General features: G+C 44.4%; 1 protein-coding gene across 1 annotated transcript in view; it reads left to right on the plus strand.

Annotated features, from left to right (window-relative positions):
- Nucleotides 1–22,896, plus strand: part of LOC128698998 (FRAS1-related extracellular matrix protein 2) — a 63,501-nt gene that overhangs the window by 10,426 nt on the left and 30,179 nt on the right. The window contains exons 2-3 of the mRNA XM_053791507.2: nucleotides 17,949–18,038; nucleotides 21,224–21,370. Of these exons, the coding sequence (XP_053647482.1) occupies nucleotides 17,949–18,038; nucleotides 21,224–21,370 (237 nt within the window). The remainder of the gene's footprint in view (nucleotides 1–17,948; nucleotides 18,039–21,223; nucleotides 21,371–22,896) is intronic.

The raw sequence follows: 22,896 nt of genomic DNA on the forward strand, positions 1-22,896 counted from the left end.
ATACACCATTAAGTTTACCCCTCACCAAGCCGTGCATATATGATACTTGTAAAGCCGGGGTTTACAGCCTGGGGTGCGTGTATCCCCCAGCTGGACACACCATAGGCTCACCAGGAGGTAAACGATATCCATCTGGGAACCAATTGCTCAGACCCAGGACACACGTACATATTTTTCTCAAACTGACTGATCAATGCATCAGTTATAATAACAAGAAATCATTAATATACAGAAACATCAGAGCATTACGCTCCACCCTTCACGACTTACGCAAAAATTTGCGTATTTTTTATTTTGACTCAACGAGTCAGGAGCGTAGGGGCTAAGTTTACCATAAACAAACTAGGAAATACACCGAAATCATCTTCGTATTTGGAAAAGTGTGATAATCGAATATGAATCTAAATTTATGCAGATGTTGTGTGTGTTGATGGACGTGTCTGGGAAGATAAGACGTCAGGCTTAAGACGGTGAGATGAGACTATACACCTGGCTGGCTAGCTGTGGGTGGTTGTAGTGGTGGGTGGTAGTTGTGGTGGGTGGTAGTTGTGGTGGGTGGTAGTTTTGGTGGGTGGTAGTTTTGGTGGGTGGTAGTTTTGGTGGGTGGTAGTTATGGTGGGTGGTAGTTGTGGTGGGTGGTAGTTTTGGTGGGTGGTAGTTGTAGTGGGTGGTAGTTGTGGTGGATGGTAGTTGTGGTGGGTGGTAGTTGTGGTGGGTGGTAGTTTTGGTGGGTGGTAGTTTTGGTGGGTGGTAGTTTTGGTGGGTGGTAGTTTTGGTGGGTGGTAGTTATGGTGGGTGGTAGTTGTGGTGGGTGGTAGTTTTGGTGGGTGGTAGTTTTGGTGGGTGGTAGTTGTAGTGGGTGGTAGTTGTGGTGGATGGTAGTTGTGGTGGGTGGTAGTTGTGGTGGGTGGTAGTTTTGGTGGGTGGTAGTTTTGGTGGGTGGTAGTTGTGGTGGGTGGTAGTTGTGGTGGGTGGTAGTTTTGGTGGGTGGTAGTTGTGGTGGGTGGTAGTTGTGATGGGTGGTAGTTTTGGTGGGTGGTAGTTGTGGTGGGTGGTAGTTGTGGTGGGTGGTAGTTGTGGTGGGTGGTAGTTTTGGTGGGTGGTAGTTGTGGTGGGTGGTAGTTGTGGTGGGTGGTAGTTGTGGTGGATGGTAGTTTATATATGGATGGTGGTTTGCCAGAGGTGGATGGCAGTTTGTCTGTGGCGGACGGCAGCTTGTCAGTAGTGGACGGCAGCTTGTCAGTAGTGGACGGCAGCTTGTCAGTAGTGGACGGCAGCTTGTCAGTAGTGGACGGCAGCTAGTCAGTAGTGGACGGCAGCTTGTCAGTAGTGGACGGCAGCTTGTCAGTAGTGGACGGCAGCTTGTCAGTAGTGGACGGCAGCTTGTCAGTAGTGGACGGCAGCTAGTCAGTAGTGGACGGCAGCTTGTCAGTAGTGGACGGCAGCTTGTCAGTAGTGGACGGCAGCTTGTCAGTAGTGGACGGCAGCTTGTCAGTAGTGGACGGCAGCTTGTCAGTAGTGGACGTTTTTAATAACTTACAAAACTCAATAAAAAAAATATTTCAAAATCTCCAGTAACTTTTATTTCAACTACCAAATACTGTTGTTTAGTAGCTGTGATCAATCAGGCTGTTCAGCATTCTTTTTTGATTTCCACAGAATGGATACGAGGTACATAATAAAAAGGTCTGACATTATTAGAGATTAATAAAGGATATATATCGCTACAGTTTAAATATACCATCCACGAAATCGTAATGACACGATTGTAAATAAACCTTCACGGGAAGACTCACTTGCCGCGAGTTCAATCCCCATCCGTACCGTGGTTTGTTTCACTCTCTTCACTCAGAATTCCGTTGTTTTTTTCCCGTGTAATGTAATCCGTATAGACGGGAAAACAATTTCTCAGTCGTGTGTGTTAATGTGTTGGTGCCCAGACGTAAACAAGAGTTGTATCAAGGCCACTGACAAGAGTTGTATCAAGGCCACTGACAAGAGTTGTATCAAGGCTACTGACAAGAGTTGTATCAAGGCTACTGACAAGAGTTGTATCAAGGCCACTGACAAGAGCTGTATCAAGGCTACTGACAAGAGTTGTATCAAGGCCACTGACAAGAGCTGTATCAAGGCCACTGACAAGAGTTGTATCAAGGCTACTGACAAGAGTTGTATCAAGGCCACTGACAAGAGCTGTATCAAGGCCACTGACAAGAGTTGTATCAAGGCCACTGACAAGAGTTGTATCAAGGCCACTGACAAGAGTTGTATCAAGGCCACTGACAGGAGTTGTATCAAGGCCACTGACAAGAGTTGTATCAAGGCCACTGACAGGAGTTGTATCAAGGCCACTGACAAGAGTTGTATCAAGGCTACTGACAGGAGTTGTATCAAGGCCACTGACAAGAGTTGTATCAAGGCTACTGACAGGAGTTGTATCAAGGCCACTGACAAGAGTTGTATCAAGGCCACTGACAAGAGTCGTATCAAGGCCACTGACAAGAGTTGTATCAGGCTACTGACAAGAGTTGCATCAAGGCCACTGACAAGAGTTGTATCAAGGCCACTGACAAGAGTTGTATCAAGGCTACTGACAAGAGTTGTATCAAGGCTACTGACAAGAGTTGTATCAAGGCCACTGACAAGAGCTGTATCAAGGCTACTGACAAGAGTTGTATCAAGGCCACTGACAAGAGCTGTATCAAGGCCACTGACAAGAGTTGTATCAAGGCTACTGACAAGAGTTGTATCAAGGCCACTGACAAGAGCTGTATCAAGGCCACTGACAAGAGTTGTATCAAGGCCACTGACAAGAGTTGTATCAAGGCCACTGACAAGAGTTGTATCAAGGCCACTGACAGGAGTTGTATCAAGGCCACTGACAAGAGTTGTATCAAGGCCACTGACAGGAGTTGTATCAAGGCCACTGACAAGAGTTGTATCAAGGCTACTGACAGGAGTTGTATCAAGGCCACTGACAAGAGTTGTATCAAGGCTACTGACAGGAGTTGTATCAAGGCCACTGACAAGAGTTGTATCAAGGCCACTGACAAGAGTCGTATCAAGGCCACTGACAAGAGTTGTATCAGGCTACTGACAAGAGTTGCATCAAGGCCACTGACAAGAGTTGTATCAAGGCCACTGACAAGAGTTGTATCAAGGCCACTGACAAGAGATGTATCAAGGCCACTGACAAGAGTTGTATCAAGGCCACTGACAAGAGTTGTATCAAGGCCACTGACAAGAGTTGTATCAAGGCCACTGACAAGAGATGTATCAAGGCCACTGACAAGAGTTGTATCAAGGCCACTGACAAGAGTTGTATCAAGGCCACTGAAAAGAGTTGTATCAAGGCCACTGACAAGAGTTGTATCAAGGCTACTGACAAGAGTTGTATCAAGGCCACTGACAAGAGTTGTATCAAGGCCACTGACAAGAGTTGTATCAAGGCTACTGACAAGAGTTGTATCAAGGCCACTGACAAGAGATGTATCAAGGCCACTGACAAGAGTTGTATCAAGGCCACTGACAAGAGTTGTATCAAGGCTACTGACAAGAGTTGTATCAAGGCCACTGACAAGAGATGTATCAGGGCCACTGACAAGAGTTGTATCAAGGCCACTGACAAGAGTTGTATCAAGGCTACTGACAAGAGTTGTATCAAGGTCACTGACAAGAGTTGTATCAAGGCCACTGACAAGAGTTGTATCAAGGCCACTGACAAGAGTTGTATCAAGGCCACTAATATGGTTGTGAGCGGTAAGTTTATTTTGTTCTTGTACTCGCCTGTGGTTTCTGGAGTCGATTCACAGCTCCTGGCCCCGTGTGTGTGTGTGTGTGTGTGTGTGTGTGTGTGTGTGTGTGTGTGTGTGTGTGTGTGTGTGTGTGTGTGTGTGTGTGTGTGTGCTTCTCTCTTTATAGGCGTCTATACACGTATCATTTTCACGTTTGTTCATATACGTGTTTGTATTTGCAAATAATTTACTGGTAGAACATAACAGAGGAACACATCAGAAGGCCTACTGGCCCATACGAGGCAGGTCCTTATCAAAACCACTCCATCCCAAAGCTACCCACGTACAACGGTACTAATCAAACCCAGCCCCTCCTACTTATATATATATATATATGTCCAATCTCTTTAAAGCTACCCAGGGTCCTAGCCCTGCGCGTGCTTGCTCATGCAATTGTGTGTCTGAGAGAATGGTGACTTCATCTGCCCTGCCCAGACAGCTGGCAATAACCTGCCCTCTCCTCTAATGTCAGCAGCTGTTAACAACTTCACGCTTGATCAAAGGCCCACCCACCACTGCCTGTCATGTCAACAATCTAAGAACCTGTCATGTCAACAGTCTAAGAAGTAGTTTGAGGTGATAAATCTTTAGGTCTTGGCAGGAGGTGTTCATTTCCTCAGTCTTATTAATGCACATCAAGACTGGGGACCGGGGACCGGGGACCTTCAGTCTAAGATAACATTGTGTCTCAGCTGACATCTGCTCTGACCAGTCAAGGAAAACAGTCGGATGCAAATATGCATCACAGGACCTGAGTCTGAGAAGCTTTGGGAAGAAAGAAGAATGATTAACCACGGATGGTTAATATTAATATTAACCATCCGTGGTTAATGATGGTTAATGATCCACGACAGATCTACCCGCTTCTGTAAGCCGGGTCCAGACACCCACGAAAAGCCTACCTACATCTGTAAGCCGACATCAATAAGATGTCACATTAGTGACATCTTACTGATGTCATTTACCTAATATATTGTAGATAATTCTACCTTTATAGCTAACACCCAAGTATCTCTTGTTTGGTGAACTGGGGCATCAGGCGTTTGAAATCTTGGGTATTTCTTTCCGCCTGAGGATTGAACATGGGTCCTCCCGCTACTGGAGCTTTTGGTCATCTGACAGAGGCCTTCCGCCGGTCCTCCCCTTTTAAAAATTTAAGGTTATGAACGGCGACAGTTAAAGGATATTATTCCCTTAACCCTACAGTCCTTCTCTTTCTCCATCAGCCCCCAGAGACCCTCCTCACGAGACATTAAAGGACTAGTTACGAGGTCTTAAAATAGCCAAAGTTACCGCTGGCGGAGCCGCCGTCTCATTTACTAATCCCAAGACTCAGGCTTCATCATCACTGCTGCAGGAATGTCAACACTGTCCTCTATGGCCACCGTCCTTCTGAGAATTTCACTATTCTTTAATGAAGATAGAGACATATATAGTCTGCCTCCTCTCATACTTATGTATTTAAGGTGATCAGGGACCCAAGACTGTTGAACTGCCTCCCAGCATACATAAGGGGGATTACCAATAGACCCCTGGCTGTCTTCAAGAAGGCACTGAACAGGTACCTAAAGTCAGTACCTGACCAGCCGGGATGTGGATTGTACGTTAGTTTACGTGCGGCTAGCAGTAACAGCCTGGTTAATCAGACCCTGATCCATCACGAGGCCTGGTCTTAGACCAAGCCGCGGGGGCGTTGGCTCCCGAAACCCTGTCCAGGTATACTCCAGGTAAGGGTTCCAGGACCGCAGCGTCTTCAATAAAGCGAATACATTAGTGCCCTTTTTCCCTGAAGTTATCGGGAGTTATTTGCTGCCTTACAACCGAACAAGACTGTTATGACAACGGTCGTTCCGTGAAGTCCATTTTTTTTTTTTCAAGTCGTAGGAAAGCCTTCCTGAGTTGGAAAACATTGTCCAGATAAAGCTCATCATGGACCTCTACGTTGCCCTACATAAGGAGGATTTTCCTGATCTGCGTGTTTTTGTCTTCGTGGCTGCCAGGAATGCCTGTTGAATGATTAACACACATGTGCAACATTTAGGTATCTTTACTGATGAAATGTTCCGCCCACCTAGCAGGCTTCATCGGTCGAATAAAAAGGTAATTACAGTACTGGAGATAGTTGAACGGGAGAGAGAGAGAGAGAGAGAGAGAGAGAGAGAGAGAGAGAGAGAGAGAGAGAGAGAGAGAGAGAGAGAGAGAGAGCTGGTCAAGTAAATAATGAGAATGGAGGGAGGGGGGTCACTAATTCTGAAGAGTCATTGAGAGGATAGACATCACGGGTCACAGAGAAGTCACTGGACAAAGGCCACGCAGGTAAGTGGTGAAGGAGGTAACCTGCTGAGGGATGCGAAGTCAAGGAGTGAGAGAGGACTAACAGGATGAGAAATATCATGGATAAACCAAGCTGCTGCTGTGAGACACAGATGACAAGTTTGGGGAGGAGAAGACGATTCAAAGTGCATTATTGATCACCCACTTCGACTCTCACACTCGAGGCTTTGCATTCGACCTTCATACATTAGACTACGACCTCATTTTAGCGAATCCGACACCCTTCCCCCGAATTAGAACTCCAGTGGTCGTTTCACGAACTCGTCTCCACGAATTCGACCCCTCGATGTAGACCCCTACTAATTCAACCCCGCGATCTCGACCCTTACTAATTCGACCCCCCGATCTCCGACCTCTCCGCTAATGAGTTGACACAGCACAAATAAACGTCTGAGCGAGGCGACTTATGTTACCTGTTCATCCATTGAGCAAGACGACGTATGGTACCTGCTCATCCATTGAACTCCCCCGGGGACCTACGTGGGACCTGAAGACGCATTAATGAACTATAAGGAGAGTTGCTGAGTTACCTCAATGCTCCCACCTGCCACTGGCCTTAGTGGTAACTCGTAGCTAAGTGGCAGAATCTTCGGTTTGCAAGAAGAACCTGCAGTGAACAGTCTTTGTCGTTTCAATCCTGTCTGAATTTAGGTTAAACTGCACTTGGGTATCTTTACTGCGGAAATTTTTCGCCTGCACAACAGGCGAATGTAACAGAGGAGACACTCGATCACGGGATCAGTCCCTCAACTTTGGTATGAGGTGATCAGTCCCTCTGTATTTTATTGGTCCGTTTTTCATCGGTAATCTGTCGTGTGCCAGTCATATGTCGCAAGTATACTCGCATATTTAATTTTATAGTTCCTGGGCCTTATACGTGTCTATAAAATCTCAAGCTGCCTCTCACAGGTTGAATGTGAGTGCAGAATAAACTAGCTGTTTCGGCGGTAAAAGTCTAAAATATTTTTAATAGGTGTATGTACTCACCTATTTGTGGTTGAAAGGGTCGATTCACAGCTCTTGCTCCCGCCTTTTCGATAGTCGCTACTAAGGCCACTCTCTCCCTGCTCCAACAGCCTTATCGTACATCATCTTGAATATATGTACATATCCTGTCTACACTAATTCATTCTCCACATTCTTCCACTTCCTGACAACTCTAAAGCTTAAGAAGCACTTCCTAACATTCCTATGACTCGTATGAGTTGTTAAATTCCAGTTGTGGCAACTTGTTCTCGTGTCCCATCAGTGTGTGTGTGTGTGTGTGTGTGTGTGTGTGTGTGTGTGTGTGTGTGTGTGTGTGTGTGTGTGTGTGTGTGTGTGTGTGTGTGTGTGTGTGTGTGTGTGTGTGTGTGTGTGTGTGTGTGTGTGTGTGTGTGTGTTTTTCATGAAGTCTATCTGTGCTGGTGTGTGTCTGTGTTTATTTAGTGATCGTGTGTGTTATGGGTGTGTCTACAGTGATGGGTGAGTATATTTGTCTATACATGATGGGGACTTGCAGCCACATCCTTAAAAAACTCCTCATCTGGCAAACATCTCCTCCTCCTCCATGAGGCTTTTCAAGACTCTCCTGCTGGAGGGATCATCACTCAGTGTCGTCGCCTGCTGTGCACAGCGGGTGGCCCTCCAGCGTGTGCTGTGAGGGGTCTTGAGCTGTGTGAGTGCATCTGAGGTACACGGAAGTTCTGTGCATCCCTCACACTGAGTGCTTGTGTCTGAAGCAGTAGCAAAAACAGCATCAGCCAAATTTTCAACAACAATCGCAGCTGTACTAGCAGCAGAAACAGCACTAATAGCAGCAGAAAAAACAACTAGCAGCAGTGGCAGCAATAACAGTTGTAGCACTACTAGCGGAAACAGCGATAAGAAAAACAGTACAGCACCAGCAGCACCACCAAGTTGCTCAAGAGTTTGCGTATTGACTCACGAAATCGTAATGACACGATTACAAACAAACCATACCACAGGGGGGATAGAACCCACGGTCAGAAAGTCATTAAACTCCAGACCGACTCGCTAGCCACTGTAGCCATCTGGCACAGTGGCTAGCGCGTCGGTCTGGAGTTTTATAACTTTCTGATCGTGGGTTCTATCCCCGCCCGTGGTATGGTTAGTTTGCGTATTCATATGCAGTTTATAGAATACTGAATTTCGACGTGAACGAACCTGGTCAATATATTTCTGTCTGTGATAGCGTATACTTGGCGCTACGCACTTACACACTTGTGTATATGTGTAGCGCACAATATTTAATTGAGCTCCATGTAAATTCACTCGATTTATGTAAGGAATCAGTAATATATACACTGTGGAATGTGCGTCTCTCAGTGCATATAAATGCTAAAAGGTGAGTATCTCTCTCTTTTAGTGTGTTTACTGTTAGGTGATCGACGGCAGCAGGTGTTGGAAAGCTCGCCCATACGTCTCGCCCTGCTTGGGACTTGAACCTGGGTCCTCAAAGTTTCGAGCCGAGACTCTGCTACCGAGTCATCTTCACAGACAGATCATGGAGTGAAGGAGTCGCAGACTGTGTGACAGCCAACTTCATCGGTCTAGGTTCGGGGCCTCAGGGGTGACGACCCTCGGAATTGACTGCCAGGGTAAACACATGTCTTAAGGCACTGAGACACGCGTTAAAATTAGTCTGATTTCTTGCCCAGAAATAAGACGGCAGTAAGATGCAGCAGTTGAATGAATGATGGTGAATGTGTTCTCCCCCTTTTTTTTAAGGAGAGGGGGACCGTGGAAGAAGAATGATGGGTGAAATCTCAATATGGTGTAGAGTGAATAACCCCACCTTCTGATCTCTCTCTCTCTCTCTCTCTCTCTCTCTCTCTCTCTCTCTCTCTCTGTCAGCATTTAGCCACTACTGTACTCGACTGAAGAAGCCTGCCGTGTAGGCGAAACGTTCCTCAATAAGGATACTTAACTACTGTGAATGTGTCGTATTCATCCACCTTTGCAGAAGTTAAGATCATCAATAATTCCATCCGATGTGCCTCTGTTTTAACACTAATAAACTAGCCACTTCAGTGGCTAGTTTATTGTGCATCCCATATCCATCCTGTCGTCTCTCACAATAAGCTAATATATTAATAGGTGACATATAAATAAGACAATTACTCAACGAGAAGCCAGGCAATATCTCTTGGTCCTCACCATGAGCAAATTAGCCTGGCGATGCTAGATAGATTGTGATAGATAAATAAGCCGCCGTCCCATCTACTGCTGTCGGTGGTCTGTGGTAACTCAAGATGGTCTCTGATAATGTCTGTCCGCTATTATTCCATTAATGATTGCCTACCTTGTGCTGTGTCTGTTGCTGTTGCCGCTGTATATACTGCTGCTGCTGTGTCTGCTGCTATTGCTGTGTCTGCTGATGTTGCTGTTTCTGCTGCTGTTGCTATCTGCTTTTGCTATCTGCTGTTGCTGCTGGGACGTGTGAGGAATAGCTAATTGTTTTAGGGCCCTGATAATGGTTTTATGTTAAGAACTATATACAAGAATTAAACACATGTGTAACATCTGGGTATCTTTAATTGTAGACGTTTCGCCATCCAGTGGCTTTATCAGTGCAAATTCAAGGACATAATTAGAATACAGAAGAACTATATGCAAAAGATGAGGCAATCGGTCCCTCAGCCTTGGAGCTGACGAAGAGTCTTGAAGAGCTGCATATGCGTCTAATTCTTCATCTTGTCGTTATTGTATATCATACATGTACAAGACTTACAATGCAGATTATTACTGGCGCGATCGCTAGCGCACTCAGCTCACACACTGAGGTCCGGGGATCAATTCCCCGGTACGGTTGGAAACGTTAGGACGTGTTTCCATAAGACACCGGCTGTCCCTGTTCGCCTATCAGTAAAATGGGTACCTGGGTGTTAGTGGACTGGTGTGGGTCGCATCCAGGGACAAAATTGACCTAATTTGCGGGAAATGCTCAGCATAACAAGCGGCTTTCTATATAGTAGTATGTCAGCTATGGTCTGTATACCTTGTACATGTACTTGTAGAAATAAAGATATTATTATTAGTCATTAATACTACTACAAATAATAATAATAATAATAGATTATTATTGTTTTTGGTTGTGTTGAAGCTACAATAATACTATTTCTTAACATTAACAAGACAGGTTGTGCTCAACGTTTATGCAACTCCTCTCAACTTTCCACCGGATCTTTCCAGCCTTATAGATATTTTCTTATTTTGGGCAGAGTTTTCGAATTCATCCGTAAATGGAGGCGGGCAACAAGATGGGCAGCTCGCTGGCAATGGTGTGTAAATCACGCGTTGGTTATAAATTCTTCTCGGGAGTACCTCGCTTGGATTTATAATATGCCTGGTGGTTACTGTCCAGTCGTAAACCAAAATTTTGGTGACATGACCCTCTTTGTGTGTAGCAATGAGGGAAAGTATTGTATTTATATTAGTAGTGTATTTATATAAGCGGTTTAGGTGTTCCATAGCGCGATTGGTTGCGCACTCAGGTCTGGGGATCGATCCCCGGTATGGGTGGAAACATTAGGACGCGTTTCCCTAATACACCTGCTGTCCATGGTCACCTAGCAGTAAAATAGGTACCTGGGTGTTAACCGACTGGTGTGGGTCGCATCCTGGGGACAAAATTGACTTGATTTGCCGAAATGCTCTGCATAACAAATGGCTTTCTATATAGTAGTATGTTGCTTATGTTAGGTACGATCTGTACTCTTAGAAATAAAGATTATTATTATTATTATTATTATTATTATTATTATTATTATTATTATTATTATTATTATTGCAACGACATTGTTAAAAAATATTTAAATCTTTAAAGATTATATGGTAAATATTTCGAGATATTTATTATAAACTGATAACAGTCCTTGTGGGCGTAATGTCTCCTCAATAAAACTCCATTAACCGCAAATTATGTTATTACCAGAGCAATAAAGCGTTAAAATGAAATTCATCTCCGTGTTAATGTTAACCATGTTGGGGGAAGCTGTGGGGGCGACGGGAGATAATTCTGAGAAATTTGCATCTCTGGTTGAGAAAATCAATTAAAACCACCACCTTAAAAGGCTGGCCTTTATCCTTATTTGCAATTTAGTTAGTTACCCCTGCCATGGGGTTTTCCCGACCTCATCAAAGGGGTAACGTTTATGTTCCATATATTAAATGTCTCGCCTCTTGTTAGTGGCACCAGTGACAAATTAGTTTCCCTCCTGAGCCTAATTTCTTGGCTTTCTACCTTCAGTCCTGACATGTGTAGCTGTGGGAGGGTATCGTCTCGCACTCTTCTGAGGGTGAGTTTAATGAGTCATTTTTTTTGGCTTGTCAATGGGCATATCACGTCAACGCACCGCTTCTCGTCTGATCAGCGACGTTGGATTTGGTTAGTACTTGGATGGGTGACCGCCTGGGAACACCAAATGCTGCTGGTGTGTCTTCACAAAGACCCCATTGGAAATAAGCCACTTCGTCTAACTCTTTTGGGTTATCATAGGTAATCTACACATATGCTGTTATGTATGATAATCTATGTAACTGTATTTATGTGTGCCTGTACTCGAATGAACTTCGTTTTTCTTTGTGATTAAGCAACGTTGCATTATTAGTTCGTTCATCCATTCCTCATTTGTTTGTAAATGGCGGTGTCTTACTGAGACCCCTGAAAAAATACACTTTGTACATTTGAGGTCAGTTTTTTTAAGGTAACGTTTTGTCTCGTGGCGAAACGATTTCTTTAATGTCTTGAACTGTATACAAATATATTTTTTTCCATTCCTGTTATATTGTAGTTTGTATGTACGTTGTATTATTAATACATCAGCACTTGACCAGCCGGGTTGTGGTTCATACGTCATTTGCATGCAGTCGACAGTAAAAGCCTGGTTGATCAGGTCCTTAGCCACCACGAGGTCTGGTCATGGACAGGGTTGCGGGGGCGTTGACCCCCCGGAATACCCTCCAGATATACTCCAGGTATAGCCATTTCTCAAACTGAATTTCTAAGTAATAATATTGTATTTACTTAGCGTAATATTAAACACCCCATTTGACCTGGCCTTAAGCAGCTTATGGAATTAATGGTATAATCTACTGCCATAAGTGTGACTGATCCCTCAGACGTGTGGGTGCTGTCAAGAGTTTGACTGACGTGGAGTGAGTTGGTGTTATTTATTCCGACATGGAGAAGCAGCCTCCACTTAGCATATCTGCCTATGGGATGTGTCCATTCTCGACAGCCTCAACTAATCCATTAGCATAAGAATTAGCCCTTAAACAGCTACTCTCTTGATTCACCGTGAGCAGCAGCAGCATTAGTTGAGCCAATCAGGTTAGGAAAGGTTTGGTTCGTCAGGAGACAGGATAAATTTTTCCTGACGCGAGTCGTAGTCATATGATGACCCGCCGTTGGAGCTTTTGGTCACCTGACCGAGACCTTCCACTGGCTTACCAGTCCACACCTGTAAAAGTTATGGTAATGATTATATTCAATAACTATTTTATCTTACTGAGCCAATCAACTTGTCTACCCGGCCATTTATCGCTACTAGTCCTTGACTAGTAGCGCCTAGATAACACACAACAGTCTTTAATCTAGGCAAAACTAGATGGTTCTCAGTAGACAATCTAGGTGTGGAATGGCAAATCCTCTGCTGTATGTCTTTCCTATGTATTCTCATGTACACCCGACTCTGTCTACTGCACCGTCAACTACTCATGTACACCCCGTACACTCCCAATACACTCCAGCAGCTTGATTGTTAGCACACTCACCTCACACACTGGGGTCTGTGGTTCGATTCTCGGTACGGCTGGAAACTTCAGGGCGTGTTTTCTTAAGGCACCTATTGTTCATGTTCACTTAGCACTAAAATAGGTACCTGGGTGTTAATGGGCTGGTGTGTGTCGCATCCTGGGGACAAAATTGACCTAATTTGCCCGAAACGCACAGCATAACAAGCTTGTGAAAATGAAGATTATTATTATAGTCTAAACCTCCGTTTTCTTTAGAGTTTAAGAGTGACTTTCCTGTTTTTTGTCCGTCTTTGTAATTAATGTTCATCGTCTTAAATATATATATTTTTTTACCTCTTTTTTTTTGTGTGTGTGCATCTCTGTATGACCCTTTTCGGGTTTAGCCGTTAATTTGTGTATTCTTGGTTTTTTCTCGATTTTTATTTTCCCGAAAAGGTAGATGGGTATACATACTGAGAGGTGTGGATCCCAGTGTATATACACTGAGAGGTGTGGATCCCAGTATATATACACTGAGAGGTGTGGATCCCAGTATATATACACTGAGAGGTGTGGATCCCAGTATATATACACTGAGAGGTGTGGATCCCAGTATATATACACTGAGAGGTGTGGATCTCAGTATATATACACTGAGAGGTGTGGATCTCAGTATATATACACTGAGAGGTGTGGATCCCAGTATACATACACTGAGAGGTGTGGATCTCAGTATATATACACTGAGAGGTGTAGATCCCAGTATATATACACCGAGAGGTGTGGATCTCAGTATATATACACTGAGAGGTGTGGATCTCAGTATATATACACTGAGAGGTGTGGATCTCAGTATACATACAGTGAAAGGCGCTCATGTGCGTCTACACAGTAGAGCATCTCAGTATATTTACACTGAGAGGCGTGTATTTCTCAGCGTACATACACTGAGAGAGGCAATTCTCTCTTAATTACTGATCTTATAATTTAATCACCAGGAAAAAAAAAACTTTGCATTCCATATAAGCCAGAGCGGACAAGTTTTGAGAGTAATCGTCCAGTTTTCCAAGTAGGATGAAACCGGTTACTATATCTCTTATTTATTGCTGCCCAAAAGTTTAATTACACGCTCTGCCGTTGATAATCTAGATAACATTTAGAGATTATAGTAGTGGGCGTAGCGTGAGGTCTGATGTATGACCCCTGACGTGATCGTACGTAATAAGAAAGGCGGCCGTGGCTGTATCAAGGCTGCACCCACAATGTTTATAGAGTGCAGGTGCAGAGGACTCTCGACGGGAACATCTTCCATGTGTCTGTTATGTACACTGTTTTTTGTCTCTATACACAACCCGCAAATGGGAGAGAGAAGCTGACGACAACGTTTCGGTCCGACTTGGACCATTTACAAAGTCACACAGTGTAACTTTGTAAATGTATTGTGCCTCTTTGTGCTCTTTGTCTCAATTATGTTGCTACCGTCCTCTCTTCCTCTAACTTTTTGGCTTCGTAATTTTGTGGCTCTTATTTGCAAACTGTCTTCCTTTTTAACTGCTTTCCCGTCTCTGTTTATATTTATCTCCATCAACTGAGGATAATAGTGCCGAGGATCTTGCGAGAGAATCACATCAACAGTGTAACCTCTGCGTGTTAAGCGAATCTAAGATTATCTTTCAGTAATCTCACCAAAGAGTTATTCGTGACTCTATACAACATATTTAAGGCCCATCTTCGAGTATGCAGCACCAGCTTGGAGCCCCCTCACCTGATAAACCATGCTAAGAAAGTAGAGTGCAGAGGTTTGATACAAGACTAATACCAGAGCTCAATGAAAAAATCTATGAGAGGCTAAAATCATGACACTAGAGGACAGAAGGCCCAGGGGAAACATATTAAAGACATGCAAGACACTCAGAGAGCTTCATAAAAATGCCTGAATGGATTCTGAAGGTGGGAAACGGGTTCACAAGGGCACAATTGGAATTTAAACACTGATGAGCCACAGGGTTGTCAGGAAATATTTCTTCAGCTAAAGGAAGTCAGAAAGTGGAATGATCTGGTTGAAGAAGTAGTAGACAGATTTTATACACTGCTGTAGGAATAGATGTAAATTCACACGGTTAGCAATGAATGTTTCCCTGTCATAGCAAGTTAAGAGGCAGGGGCCACCCTAGAAACATGACCAGGAGAGTAGTAAGTACTGCAGGGGTACACTTGTAAACATACAATCGCTCTCATTTCCTTACCTCCCATCACGAAAACACATTAGTTGATGCTTTACAACCCTTCCCAGACCTCTCTCCACCGTGCTAGGCCATCATTAGCTGTCTTGGCACTGTTTTTATCTAGTGTTGTGGCTCTGGTAGCACCGCCAGTGGCACCATCAGTGTCACCACCTGGTTAAGGTCTCGGGTCACCAGTATTGTTGTGGCAGCTGTCTTACACTTTGGGTAATTGTTTTAACCGTGAACACGAAAAAGAAGACAGGCACAAATAACTCGCATAGGAGAGAGAAGCTGACGACTACGTTTCGGTCCGATTTGGACCATTTACAAAGTCACACTTGTGAACGACGTCATAAGCTTCTCTCTCCTAACCACTGTACGGGTGAGGTTAGAACTCATGGCAAGTAAGTCGTAAAACTCCAGACCAGTGCGTAAGCCACTAGGCCAACTGGCTACAATAAGATTCATCCAACTAGGTATATTATATATCATAGGGAGGTTAACATGGGCTCCTGTCTGCGGGTTATTTGTGTATTGGTCTAGTCATGATATTCTGCCTTTTTGTTTTTTAAGAAGACAGGCTCGAGGCTCATACAGCATCACTACTGAGTCATTCTCAGGCTCTTTCACAAGACTGAACACAGTCAGTGTTCTGCAACCCTAGTCTAGAAAGAACACTTCTGTTGATCATAGTCTTGGCAAGGAGGTGGGAAGGGAGACTGGAGTAGTATATATAAAAAAAAAGAATTGGGAAAGGTATAGGTTAGACTGGGGGAATCAGTGAACCATCCACTTTCATTTTCAAAAATCCACTTCTCCGTATGTTTACAGTCATATTCCGGGTTTTCTTAGGGTATCTCGGTGCCAGAGGTGATGACGCCTACTGTGTAGGCGAGAAGTTTCGAAATAAAGTTACCTAACTGTTTCATACGTGACTTATTTATCAGCCAAAAGTTAGTTCAGATGTATCCCTCCCACTACGCTATTAGAGGAAACCTCACCCATCTATGTATAGTCAGACTTTAGCATGAAAATGTCATTAGCTCAAATGGCATATTATCCAGGAGTGAGGTCCTTATCAGGCAGCCTCAGCAACACGCTTCAAAATATGCAAATAAACCTTTATAAAAACAATCATGCCTCTGCATAAGAAGGTTTGAGATAATGGCGGCCTTTTATTAGAAGTCACACTTATCAGGAAGAAGCTGCCCATATACAGACATCAGATACTCTCCTTAGATGGAACAATTGTATGTCAGGAAGAGCGTAAGATTCACCTTACTTCGAAGCTTCCACTCATTCAATTAAATCCTTCAGGTAAGAGTTCGGTAGAGTTTTTTAATAGCCACGTGTGGAAAATTATTTTTAATACAGCGGTGCCAAAACTTCTCGTGTAGTACAGCCCAATTTGGCAGAAGGAACGTGTAGAAACAGCTTTTCTGGCATTATCTGCAGCACTTGGCAGCACCGGGAACGCCTCATTCCTTGGGAATAATACGCTCGTTATTTCCCAGGTGAAGACAGGCAGCAGCGAGAGTTACAACCACACGTTATCTAAAGCCTCAACGTCCATTAGCGCAGCTCCACCTGAAGTCTATTAGCTACCGAATCAACATCGTGCATCCCGTGTTCAGCCTGTGCAAGTTACCTCAGGAGCAGATGGGTATATATTTAGGACTGAAGAAGTCACTCGTGATGAAATATTTCTTCGAATGTCCTGAACCGTTTCATATACGTCTTTTCTGAATATCTTTCATTGTACACACACTAAAATATGAACTACACTGTGTGTACCCAGAAATGTACACTTCTCAACGCGTTGCTCGGCTACAGAGGCCTTCATCTCTCAAGATAGGTTCCTTGATGCCGGTGAGGGAGCTCTTAAGATAAGATAAGATAAGATTTCGTTCGGATTTTTAACCCCGGAGGGTTAGCCACCCAGGATAACCCAAGAAAGTCAGTGCGTCATCGAGGACTGTCTAACTTATTTCCATTGGGGTCCTTAATCTTGTCCCCCAGGATGCGACCCACACCAGTCGACTAACACCCAGGTACCTATTTGCTGCTAGGTGAACAGGACAACAGGTGTAAGGAAACGTGTCGAAATGTTTCCACCCGCCTGGAATCGAACCCGGGCCCTCCGTGTGTGAAGCGGGAGCTTTAGCCACCAGGCCACCGGGCACCTGTTGATATATGGAATTGGATTTGCGCTCCCCTTCCTAAGATTGAAGCCGAATGTCCATTTCCCCAGACACTATGATCCCTAGGGGTTTAGTGCTCTCCATGCTTCCTCTACCAGGATTACCTCTATCACTACTTCTCCACTTACTTCAGTCTTCCTCTCTTATCCCGCCCCTGTTCTCCCTCTCCCTTACATACTTGCTCCCTCTTCCTCGTGTCTTAGTGTGACTTGTCAATAGTCCAAATCGAACCGACACGTTGTTATAAGCTTCTTCTGTGTAGGAGTTATTTGTGTAATGATAATGTTCGGCATAGGAGATGAACATTTCGCTCTTAAAGATGTGAGTACGAGAACAGTTCAGTTCTGCACGTGGAAATGAACATAATATTGTTCCATAGTTTTATTAATGTTGGTAAAATTACCGACAATATGTTGGGTAAAAGGACACAAGCGCAACTCATGCGACATTTTACTGTGGCAACGTTTCGCTCTCCAGGTGCTTTGTCAAGCCGTTATGCTTGACAAAGCTTCTGGAGAGCGAAACGTTGTCACAATGAAATGTCGCATGAGTTACACTTGTGCCCTTTTACCTAGAAAACAGAGTCCCTTGCTCCAGTGGGCGACACGTCGCTTCTACAGGGCAGTGAACTAACATCTTACGTCGTTGTCCTGCAGAGGATGTGAACGAGCGTCGCGTCGCTTACCTCTTAAGAAACGACGTGAACGACACCAACGACGCCTTCAGCTTCAGCGTCGTGGACGCAGGTGAGGATGAGTGACAGCTGCCGTGCATGTTGACGAAGCTGTGCAGTTGTTGTGACTTAGCTAATTAATGGAAAAAAAACTTATGGGGAAGAAGGTAGTAGATAAAATTATAACTAACCCTCAGTTTGGAAAGGTCAAATTAGACATCGTTTCGGTAGTTTCTGGACCATTATCAAGTCAATAACGATATAGAAGACTGAAAACTCATTTTAAGTCTCCACTCAAAATTTTGAGTTCTTCAAGCCTAGGTATTGTGACCTTCTCTTTCTTTGTAGCGGTGTATGACCCTAGTGGGTTTAGCGCTTCTTTTTCTTTTTTTTAGATTATATTAATAATGTGATTTTTTTTTTCCTAGCAAGGGAATATTCCCCTAATTACGACAGAGCTGTATGACCCTTGTGGGTTTAACGCTTAGTTGTGATTATAATAATTATAATCGCCACAAATGACCATACGATCACCACGAAGGACCATACGATCACCACGAACGACCATACGATCACCACGAACAACCATACGATCACCACGAACAACCATACGATCACCACGAACAACCATACGGTCACCACGAACAACCATACGATCACCACGAACAACCATACGATCACCACGAACAACCATACGATCACCACGAACAACCATACGATCACCACGAACAACCATACGATCACCACGAACAACCATACGGTCACCACGAACAACCATATGATCACCACGAACGACCATACGATCACCACGAACAACCATACGATCACCACGAACAACCATACGATCACCACGAACAACCATACGATCACCACGAACAACCATATGATCACCACGAACGACCATACGATCACCACGAACGACCATACGATCACCACGAACGACCATACGATCACCACGAACAACCATACGATCACCACGAACAACCATACGATCACCACGAACAACCATACGATCACCACGAACGACCATACGATCACCACGAACAACCATATGATCACCACGAACGACCATACGATCACCACGAAGGACCATACGATCACCACGAACAACCATACGATCACCACGAACGACCATACGATCACCACGAACGACCATACGATCACCACGAACGACCATACGATCACCACGAACAACCACACGATCACCACAAACGACCATATGATCACAAACGACCATACTATCACCACAAACGACCATATGATCACCACAGACGACCATACGATCACCACAGACGACCATACGATCACCACGAACGACCATACGATCACCACAAACGACCATACGATCACCACGAACAACCATACGATCACCACAAACGACCATATGATCACCACAAACGACCATACTATCACCACAAACGACTATATGATCACCACAGACGACCATACGATCACCACGAACGACCATACGATCACCACAAACGACCATACGATCACCACAAACAACCATACGATCACCACGAACAACCATACGATCACCACAAACGACCATATGATCACCACAAACGACCATACTATCACCACAAACGACTATATGATCACCACAGACGACCATACGATCACCACGAACGACCATACGATCACCACAAACGACCATACGATCACCAAAAACGACCATTTGATCACAAACGACCATATGATCACGACAAACGACCACACGATCACCACAAACAACCGCACGACCACCACAAACGACCATACGATCACCACGAACGACCACAAGATCACCACAAATAGCTAAACGATCACCACAAACGACCACAGGATAAAACGCGACCTCACGATCACCACAAACGACCATACGATCACCACAAACGACCACACGATCACCACAAACGACCACACGATCACCACAAACGACCACACGATCACCACAAACGACCATACGATCACCACAAACGACCACACGATCACCACAAACGACCACACGATCACCACAAACGACCATACGATCACCACAAACGACCACAAGATCACCACAAATAGCTAAACGATCACCACAAATAGCTAAACGATCACCACAAACGACCATACGATCACCACAAACGACCACACGATCACCACAAACGACCACACGATCACCACAAATGACCACACGATCACCACAAACGACCATACGACCACGAACGACCTAAGCTAGGCCAGTTGCTGAGTTTTGCATCCTAAATAAACAAGTGTATACCAACTTAATAACTGTATATCAATATATTAGACAAAATTTGCATACTAATTTAAATACAGTTGGTGGTGTAGAATCAAGTCGTATTTCAGAAAACTATGTTAACAAAAATAAGATTTACATGCAGAAAATTCATGAAGTTCAGAGGGATACCTCCCTTGTACATGTTTCATTCTACTGAAGAGGGCCTCTGTGCGGGTTCGAAATAGAGTACAACTAGGCAGTGTGTCTCTTGGCGTTAAGGGACAGGAGATGGAGCCTTCACTAGCCTCCCCCTTGATGATCCACGCGGAACTTATGACATATGCGGTAGAGTGGAAGTTTTGACATGACGTGACATGACATGACTGACATGACATGACATGACATGACATGACATGCCATCAGTTCGAGTCACCACAACACCCTAGTTTATAAAATAATAACAAAATAAATAATAATAATAATAATAATAATAATAATAATAATAATAATAATAATAATAATAATAATAATAATATATCATGAGGGTTCGTTCATGCCATCGATCAGCATTGTAAAAATTATTCGAAAAAAATATCATGAAGATTGACTGGGTGCATAGAAACGAGCCCAAGACCTAGTTTAAACACTTGGGTCTCAGACCCGTGATCTGACACTCCTCATCAAACCAAGTCAACGCTCTCTTCCTAAAATACGGAGGATTATACCGTATTTTCCGGCATATAAGGCGCACGAGTGTCGGCTGCTTGTTAGCTAGCCGTTTCTAAGCAATTGTAACGTAATGTTAGTAAACACCTGCTGAAGCGTAACCCCAACCCTACCCTTTACAATGACATTGAGCATATAAGGCGCAGGCTGATTTTCCAACACCTTTTTATGGGGAAAAATGAGCCTTATATGACGGAAAATAAGGTAAGTATTGCCCCAGGTTGGCATCACTGTACTGATATACTGATATTACTTGCAGTTACTGTTGGGTAATAATTGATATACTCAAGGAGTCATTTATTTCATCTGATTTTTTTTTTTTTGTGCAGGTGAGAATCGGATGAGTACCCAGGTGTTCCGGCTGGAGTGGTCGTGGGTGAGTCTTGCCAAGGCTGAGTTTGAGGTCAACGAGACGACCTCTGACCTCCATGTCACCCTCAGGAGACGCGGTTTCCTTGGTCATACTGCCTTCGTTAGTGAGTGTCTTTACCTCTCTTGTGTGTGTGTGTACTCACCTAGTTGCGGTTGCAAGTGTCGAATCACAGCTCCTGGCCCCGTGTGTGTATGTGTGTGTATGTACTCACCTAACTGTGGTTGCAGGGGTCGATACTCAGCTCCTGGCCCCGCCTCTTCACTGACCGCTACTGGGTTCTCCCTTTCCCTGCTCCATGAGCTTTATTGTACCTCGTCTTAAAACTATGTATGGCTCCTGCCTCCACTACATCACTTGCCAGACTATTCCACTTCCTAACAACTCTGTCTGAAGAAATACTTCCTACCATCCCTTTGACTCATCACACACACACACACACACACACACACACACACACACACGAGAGAGAGAGAGAGAGAGAGAGAGAGAGAGAGAGAGAGAGAGAGAGAGAGAGAGAGAGAGAGAGAGAGAGAGACATACACACACAAACACACACACACACATAAACACACATACACAGGAGCTGAGTCTCGACCCCTTCAACCACAATTAGGTGAGTACACACACACACACACACACACACACACACACACACACACACACACACACACACACACACACACACACACACACACACACACACACACACACACACACACACACACACACACACACACACACACACACACACACACACACACACACACACACACACACACACACACACACACACACACACACACACACACACACACACACACACACACACACACACACACACACACACACACACACACACACACACACACACGGAAGGGATAGACTCAGAAGTTTCCTTGTTTGCAGATGATGTGAAGTTAATGAGAAGAATCAAATCGGACGAGGATCAGGCAGGACTACAAAGAGACCTGGACAGGCTGCAAGCCTGGTCCAGCAACTGGCTCCTTGAGTTTAACCCTGCCAAATGCAAAGTCATGAAGATTGGGGAAGGGCAAAGAAGACCGCAGAGACAATATAGTTTATATGGCCAAAGACTGCAAACCTCACTCAAGGAAAAAGATCTGGGGGTAAGTATAACACCGAGCATATCTCCTGAGGCGCACATCAATCAGATAACTGCTGCAGCATACGGGCGCCTGGCAAACCTACGGATAGCGTTCCGATACCTCAGTAAGGATTCGTTTAAGACTCTGTATACCATTTACGTCAGGCCAATACTGGAGTATGCAGCACCAGTTTGGAATCCACACCTAGCCAAGCACGTCAAGAAATTAGAGAAAGTGCAAAGGTTTGCAACAAGACTAGTCCCAGAGCTACGGGGATTGTCCTACGATGAAAGGTTGAGGGAAATCGGCCTGACGACACTGGAGGACAAGAGGGTCAGGGGAGACATGATAACGACATATAAAATACTGCGCGGAATAGGCAAGGTGGACAAAGACGGGATGTTCCAGAGATGGGACACAGACACAAGAGGTCACAATTGGAAGCTGAAGACTCAGATGAATCAAAGGGATGTTAGGAGGTATTTCTTCAGTCATAGAGTAGTCAGGCAGTGGAATAGCCTAG

Source organism: Cherax quadricarinatus, chromosome 55, assembly GCF_038502225.1.
Source record: "Cherax quadricarinatus isolate ZL_2023a chromosome 55, ASM3850222v1, whole genome shotgun sequence".
NCBI classification, from domain to species: domain Eukaryota; kingdom Metazoa; phylum Arthropoda; class Malacostraca; order Decapoda; family Parastacidae; genus Cherax; species Cherax quadricarinatus.